The sequence below is a fragment of the Molossus molossus genome, unplaced genomic scaffold (assembly GCF_014108415.1).
Source record: "Molossus molossus isolate mMolMol1 unplaced genomic scaffold, mMolMol1.p scaffold_m16_p_2, whole genome shotgun sequence".
In the NCBI taxonomy this organism is placed as follows: Eukaryota; Metazoa; Chordata; class Mammalia; order Chiroptera; family Molossidae; genus Molossus; species Molossus molossus.
This window is the reverse complement of record NW_023425355.1, coordinates 130,939,460-130,947,580: the sequence shown is the minus strand read 5'-3', so window position 1 is coordinate 130,947,580 and position 8,121 is coordinate 130,939,460. Positions and strand designations below refer to the sequence as shown.

Sequence of the window (8,121 nt, the reverse complement as noted above, 5' to 3'; positions counted from 1 at the left end):
AAGAAAGCTCTTAGAAGCCAGCAAGAATGACAAGGGCCTAAATGAGAGAAGTATGAATGAAGAGGGGAGGGCAAGTAAGTTTATCCTCACCTGAGGATATGTTTTTCCATTTTTTGTTCAGATAGAGCTGGAGGGAGAGAGAGGATGAGAGAGAGAAAGAAACATGGACGTGAAAGGGACGCATCGAGTGGCTGCCACCCGCACGACCAACCAGGGCCGGGGACAAACTGCCACAAGTAAGAGTTTAAACTGATAGGAATGGACGAGCCAAGATGTTGGGATGAAGGAGAGAGACATTAGTAGACAATGCCCAGGTTTTCAACTTGAACAATCCCAGGCAATGCTAGAACCACATCATAATACAGAAACTACAGGACACGGGCAGGGGTTTCGGAAGGGAATAATGTATACAGGTTTGCACTTGTTCAGTTTGAAATTCCGATAAAACATGTGAGAAATGTTCAATGGTTGGAACTCTGGGTTGAGAAATATAGATTTGACAAAATAAAAGTTGTAGGTGAAGCCACAGGTATGGATGAGACTGGGTAAGAAGTGAGTAGACAGAGAAGGAAGCAGAGACAAAACCCCTGGGGAACTAATATTAATATCTCCCTCTCCCAAATGCCTACAGCATCTATCTGGAACTCATGGAATTTGTCACATGCTGCAATAAACATTTGGAACTCGGTGCCTATTGTGTATAAAAAGTATCATGCTAGATATAAGAGTAGAAAGAATAAAAGAAGGTCCTTTCATCCAAAGAGACTATAATCTAGTTATGGAGAATGAATTATACCCAGCTATTATGCAAAATGAAATAAGAACTATAAATGTATTGAGTGTAGAAGAGGCAAGTAATTCAATAGGAGAGAACAGGTTGCAGGAGGGGAGGAGAACCTTTGAGTTGGGCTTTGAAAAAAGTGGATTTTGCAAACAGGAAAGGGGAAAGTAGGCAAGTAATTTGAGGCTGGAAATTAACACACAAAGATCATAACAGTGGAGTACAGGAAGCGACAGAGGGAGAGGCTGGAAAGGTAGCTTGAGGCCAGGATCCAAGGAATCCTGCTGAGGTGTCTCAGGAGTCCATTAAAAGAGGCCCAAACTGGCCTATGTATTATCCAAGTGTTTGTGATATAGCAGATTCATTCCTGCGTATTTCCTATTTTTAGAAATACCTTTAAGAACAATGAATCAAAAATGCTAAAGGAAATCTAAAAATTACCAAACTAAGGCTTGAGGTGTGTAAATGCTTTCTCTCAATCCTATATTTCCATTCTGCAAAACTGTTAGTGGAACTTTAATTACTTGGCTTCATTATAAAATTTCCATAGCATGTATGTGTAAATAATTTCACTCTAATGCTCTCATTTGAATCTGTGGCTGAAAGCATCAGTAGAAATCACATTTTTGTGGCATTTCCTTGGCACATTGAAGGAAAACAAAACAGATACTGCTAATCAAGTCATGAGTGACTTTGAAAGTGATGGATTATATAAAGATGGTAAATAATAAGAGATAAAGTATATTTTAAAGATGAAAAATATTTTATTTAAACTTTTCTTCATAAACACTTTTAACATTTTTTTCAATTTAAAAACAGAATGGATAGCATAAACATGTTTGAGATTATATTCACGGCTTGGGAAAAATTACCTGACAAAAATGTAAAGGCTTTCAAAACAGGTATAAAAGGCAAACTTTAAATTATTCTAAGATTTTTAAATTGGCCCTAGGATTATTTGACTGTTGGCCCAAAATGTACCTAAAGGTCAAAATATTTTTCTAATAGACAAAGTATGCCCAAGAGGTATAGGGCATATACAAGTTAGGTAGAAAATAACCTCTCCAATCACCTCACTGGAACATTCCTTCAGAAAACAAACTCCTAATCCTAATAAACTGATTAATAAGGTTTCAATGCAGTTGTTCCCAAAGATGTAAAAAGAAAATCCAAGAATATTAGGGGGAACAAACAAAGCTGATGGCATTCTCTCAATGTTATTCATGAAATATTGAAGTTATACTGGTATACTGAAAGGATATGACTTCCATGAGTTTACCTATTCTGGTCTATGTCTATTTGAGTATTTGACTTTATAAACTCTCAATAAACTAATTTTCCAGGATTTTGTATTTAAGATAAATCTCTTTTTAGAAGACATTTATTCCCAAACCAACTCTAATCCAATCAAACAGATATATGATCCCTAAAAATGTTCAGAGTACAAAAAAAATCAAAAATGTATAATAGGCAAACAAAAAAATGGCACTAGCAGTTTTACTGCTATATAGCCCTCAATTATATCTAATTTCACTATTACCTATGTTGTGTTTCACTTCAATCTAAAACTTTAAATTATGTATTCTCAAAAGAGCTAGTCTTTTTTGAGAGATAGCTTATAAACTGAAACAATTTATATTATAAACTGAAATGTTATGACCTACAACCACATATACATATATAAAAATAGTCCCACTGAACGTTTGACATGTTTAGATTATGCAGCTCAAATAATTTGTTATAAAATATTTTAAAGCTTAGTTTCTTGTAATTAAGACAAAACTCTCCATTTTTACCACTTCTCCCCATACAAATGTGTGTCCTTTACTATGACTCGAGCAGGCTTCCCAGAATGAGGTGTCCAAAGGTGCTGCTTTAGAAAAGATAAGTGAAGGGCTCAGTCAATATTTCACAAATTATAGTAACACTCACACAGAGGAGAGTAATGAGGACACAGAGAAAGCTGTCTCAAGAAAAGCTAATAATTCTATTAATTAAGCTTTGCTTTTAAAAAACCAGTAGTATTTCTTCCGATACAAAACCTTCAATGAGACAATCTTGAGTTTTATGAAAAGGTTGTAGTGCAAGAATTTTCTTTAAGCAGATTAAAGTTAAAACTTAGGTCAAAGACATGGAAGAGAACAAACATTTCTAATTAAGATGCAACTAATGAAGATCAGCTATTTTTGTAAAGTGAAAATTAACACACAAAGATCACAACAGTTGCACTGAATAGTTTCAAATCTCTTAAGGAATTTTTTAAGAACTATGATCTTGAACACATACAATGTACATAAACAAAAATGATTCCAAATGAAGCACACAAAAAATAAACTTGAAAAAAATCTATGAAAAATTTTTCCATAGTTTAGTATAACAAAAATAAATCTCTTTTAGCAATTAAACCATAACTTGAAAAGGGAATGTAAGTTATCATGGATTTAAAAGAACCTAAATTAGCGCTACATATAAACAGAAGAATTTTCTCATACATTCATAAAGAACCCAAGCAATAGCAACTATTCTTAAAGCTCAAAAGTGACCACAGCTAACATCAGGTCAGGCATGATTTACATGTGAAGGTGAACCCAGAGTTAGTTCAAGTTAAGATTTCACAAATTTTTCAAAATATGAACTCTGACCATGGCCTTCTGTCTTTAGAATGGAAGACCAATAATTTTAACTATTTGCCCAGATCTTGCCTTAACTAGGGCTATGAAGTCATATCTAAGTAATTAAAGAGAACCACCACTGGAGTGTAAAAGCCTGATGAGGGGTACCCTGTCTCGGTCTTTTCCAGCAAAAGACAACAACGAGGAAAATAATGAAGACATTATTGTCATTTTCTTTAAAGCAAGACAGCAGACATACAAAACACTAAACCAACTAATATATTAGAAAAAGAATTAAATGACTAAGCTAATCCTAGTTTTCAAAAATAAAATGATTAGAAATGATTTTTTAAATGTAGAAAAAGACTTTTACCCATGATTACCATGGGAAATGCTATTGAGTTTCATTTCTAAAAACAAAGTAAATGATAGAATCATTTAATAAAAATTTAAATCTCATATACAAAAGAACACTAATTTAATTTCTAAAACCAATGCCAATGCTTTTCTTTTTCAAACACTAACTGATTGTTTCTTAAACCCAAACACCTCCAGTTTTGGGGTATTAAAATCAGGGGTTTTACTAGTTGTCTCATTAACTGAAAAAAAAAGTCTTCACATTTCCATGACTTCACTCTTCTATCTCATGTTCAGTGGTGGCAGCAGCAAAAAAAAAAAAAACAGAGAAACTAGAAAATTTATACAACAGCCATACAGAAGGCATTGCAATATTGCACCAATATCCTAAGATCTGGCAAGTTTTGCCAGTGTAGATCTAGTCTGTATCAGCTATAGACTCTACTCAGGAGAAAATGGCATCAATTTGAATGAGCCATTCCCTGGTTATTCTTGCTTAACTTTTTCAACTTATGTTTTTCCTTCGAGTTGAAAGGTGCGGCTAATCCTAAAATACTTACTACAAATGCTTTTAAACAGTTATTCTCGATCCATTCTCAACTTTGAGGTTACCATCCTTCATGCTAGTAGCTTTCAGAAAATAAAACAAAAGCTGAGGGCTTACATCCTCAGTGCCGCTAAATAAACAAGTAGATATGACCAGTAAGATTATAATTCTATTCCTTACCTCTATGTCAAACTGAGCTCAAATTTTCCAAAAGTTGCTACTTTCCATTCAATAATAGATGCAGCAGCCTTATTGAATGTAAAGAATGGAAGTTGCACTTACTTTTAAGGGGCCTTTATTTAGAAGTCTGGTATTACCTAAATTCTCTTTAAAAGTGCTTGCACGCTGCAGGGCCAGGGCTTGTCATAAACCACTCCAATTCTCACTAAAAACAGGGTAACATTAAACAGACTGCAAAGAAAAACATGTTCAAAAAGAAGACATAAGGAACACTAATGTTTACTTTTGAAAATAAAATATAAAATGTTAGTTTTCATAAATCCATACATGTTTCAGGAATATACGGAGTTCAAATATTACTGAATCAGTATGGACTGAAGATAGGCTACTTTGACACCAAATGAGGGCTCCAGTTATTTTAACTGTCTAAAAATGTTAATACGTGAAAAGACGTTACATCTAAAATTCAACAAGTATGGCAAACCGTGTGTGTGCAAGTGCACTAGCTTAAAAATATAGAATCCTAACCACACATAAAAGAGGATGTGCCTTATATATTCATAAGATGTATGCACGTATGGGTACGCTTTCACTAACACAATGCAGATAAGAGAAGGCAGCTTAGAAATAGTGTTTTGAATATAAAAAGTTAACTTTGTAGAAAATTTATATTTTTGCATTTTCAGCAAAAAGCCATGCAAAAAGGGCAAGTTTTAAACTTAATAAAACCAAAAGGTCTAACGGACTGAAATACACTGAAATAAATGTTCAAAAAGATTTCAGATCAAGATAGGAACTGAAATTACATCAAGTGACACTTATCAGGTCTTCTCTTAGAAGATGCATGACTCCTACACTGACATCTGAGAGAAATGTTTAAAGCATAAAATCGGCTTCCCAGATAAGTGTATCATTCTATTAAACTGCTTCAGGAAGTAGTTTCAAGAGCTAGTGCTTAGAACTAACTTATTGCATGAATTTGAGGCCACTAAAAAGAAAGAAGGATGCCAGCACAGAATGAAAATTTTTACGCTATTAGACCAATGGCTTTGATAGTAAAACTGGTGAGGTTTTTCTTTATGTTTTTAATTAACTACTCTGTCACAAACAAATTTTTTGTTTGGCTTTGAAGTGAGACAGATGTCATTAGTTGCAACGTCTGACCTCGTCCAGTATATATTCTGGAAAATGCAGGTTGCATACTTGTAAACCATCCAGCTTGCAGGGCATCCGCGGGTACTCATCTTCCTTCCACTTGTTTTCGTCTGGATCAAAAGTGAGGATGGAATCGCTGTAATGACCATTGTAGCAAAGGCCTCCAAGAACCATTATTTGTTTGTCCAGCACAGTCACACCATGGCCACTTCTACCAATTGGCATGGATGCCAAGATGGTCCACTGATCAGTCTCTGGGTTGTACACTTCTGTGGAAGGGCAGCCCTGAGATTCAAAAGAGGCCCTCAAGATCACACAGACACCACCGAACACGTAAAGCTTGCCATTGTAAGAAATCATCTTGTGAAAGCATCTTGCGTAATTCATTTTGCTCTTATTCTCCCAGCAGTTGGTAACAACTTGAGTTCTTCTGGTCCGTTGTTCTATGGTCCCTTCTTTACTGGGGTCAAAAACGCACACTTGCTTGGAGGTGGATGATGAGGTGATTCCACCAGTGATATACAACTTGTTATTGAGCACTGTCCCCTCATGTCCATATTTATTAACTGGATAAGGATCCACAAATTCCCATTTATCATTGGTGATATCATATCTCTCTGTTGAATAGAAAGTCTCATCTCTGGTTCTGCCTGCTACAGCGTAAATAAACTTCCCAATAACACCAACTGCAAATTCTGAACGTGGTACAGACATGTCTGCCATCCGGAGCCAAGAGTTGTGTCTTGGGTCATACCTGAACACTTTGGAAGAAGCATGGAATTCGCCATCTGGGCCCAGTTCTTCCCCGCCCAACAAGAACACAAAGTTATTGACAATAGCAAGGCAGTCCGGGCGCAGAGGTACTTGGGGGCCCTCTAGTTCCCACCAGACTCTTGGTTTCTTTAAGAGTAGTATTTTACTGTTAACCATGCTGTGTCCAATCATTCCTCGGAATACTGTAGTTTGGGGTTTGGCAGAGCGGATACGGCTTGATTTCATGTCCAACAAAGGCTGCTGGTGAATGTTCTGAAAGTAATTCAATGCTTGGTCAACTTCATAGCGTAGCTGTCGAGAGTATCTATAAAATTCTGATGTCTTAACCTAAGAAAAAAGTAGAAGAATTTAACCAAAAAAAAAAAAAAGAAAAAGAAAAAGAAAGAACATCAATGACAAGTAAAATATCAAAGCCCACTAAGATGGCTAGTGTGAGATTTTAGGCTTATTTTACTAAAACTGCTTTTCCTGTTAAGATCACAAACTTTTTTAAAGCTTGAATCATATTTGATTTCACAATCAATAGTTGTAATAACATATGTACATTCCCAAGCTTTTTAAAGTAAACAAGTTCCTTTCTAGGCACAAGTTAAATTCCTCTAATAAAATGTATTAATCATATATTCTAGGTCAGGCCCTGGGCTACAAGTGGTGGCTATGAGGACAAATAGAGGTTTCACCGTAGGGAAAAAACATGGTTTTCTTAACCACAAGGAACAGTATAAGAACAACCATTGACTGAATAATTTGGGGAATTAAGTTAGTAAGTTAGTAAAAACGTAAATATACACAAAATTCTCAGTAGGTTTTTCACATAAAGTCTTGGTCTGATATCATCAGCTACTGTAGTAAAAATTCAGTTGACAAAAAAAGGTCAATTTTTTTTTTCATTTTATTTCTGGAGCTAGAACTACCCAATTAAGATGATTATTAAGACTTTACGAAGCACACTTTTAAGTGATTGTGCTAACACTACAGGGAGATAAAAAAAATAAGGATAAGATGTGGTCTTTTTCCACAGAGAACTTAGAAAATATCTGGGGAAATGAAAACAAATACACATTTACCAGTAAGTAAATGAGGCAGTTGACGGTTAGGTATATAGCTGTACAGCATATCTGAGAGTGCTATAGAACTTTAGATACAGAATATTATCAAACTGGCCCAAAACACCCAAAGGGGTACTTTGTAAAAGTGGTAAGAAGTTGAAGACCAAGCAGAAAAAGCCTGTATCATATTTATCAAAAGAAGAGAGTCTTGCCATTTTTTTTCAAATGATAAAAGGAAGTTTATTTAGAAAGTTACAGAGGTAATAAAAGTGAGCCATAGAAGAAATGGGCTAAGAAAACAAGTTGCAGAGGGAAAAGAGGGCCCTTGGAGTTTAGGAAAGAGAAAGGCAAAGGTAATGTGCCCCGAGGGGAAAGGGAAAGTCACAGGGAGAGCACCAAGAGTCTTGCATTTTAAAAAGGGATCCCCTAAAACCATCAAAAGTAGCTTTGGTTAGTAAAAATGAGTATTTTTTCATTTTCCATTCATTTCTTCTATGAATTGCCTAATAGTGGGCCTCACCTATTTTTCTCATCTTTCTCTTTTGATTTAAAAGGCTAAAAGGCAATAATATCCTGGAAATCAACAAAAAACAAACCTCAGATTAAATATTTAAATGCCTACTGTGCACAGCCAGTGGTCCGAGAGCTACACAGGTTTTGAAGTAT

The 8,121-nt window shown here is 35.3% G+C and overlaps 1 protein-coding gene across 6 annotated transcripts in view; it reads right to left on the bottom strand.

The window, feature by feature from the left end:
* Window positions 1-1,525: 1,525 nt before the first annotated feature.
* Window positions 1,526-8,121, bottom strand: part of KLHL15 (kelch like family member 15) — a 36,293-nt gene continuing 29,697 nt past the window's right edge. For 3 of the 6 annotated variants that reach the window (XM_036270770.1, XM_036270773.1, XM_036270771.1), the window contains exon 3: window positions 1,526-6,733. In XM_036270770.1, coding sequence (XP_036126663.1) covers window positions 5,624-6,733 — 1,110 coding nt within the window. In that variant the 3' untranslated portion in view covers window positions 1,526-5,623. The remainder of the gene's footprint in view (window positions 6,734-8,121) is intronic. The other 3 variants (XM_036270774.1, XM_036270775.1, XR_004960557.1) reach the window with 3 other exon arrangements.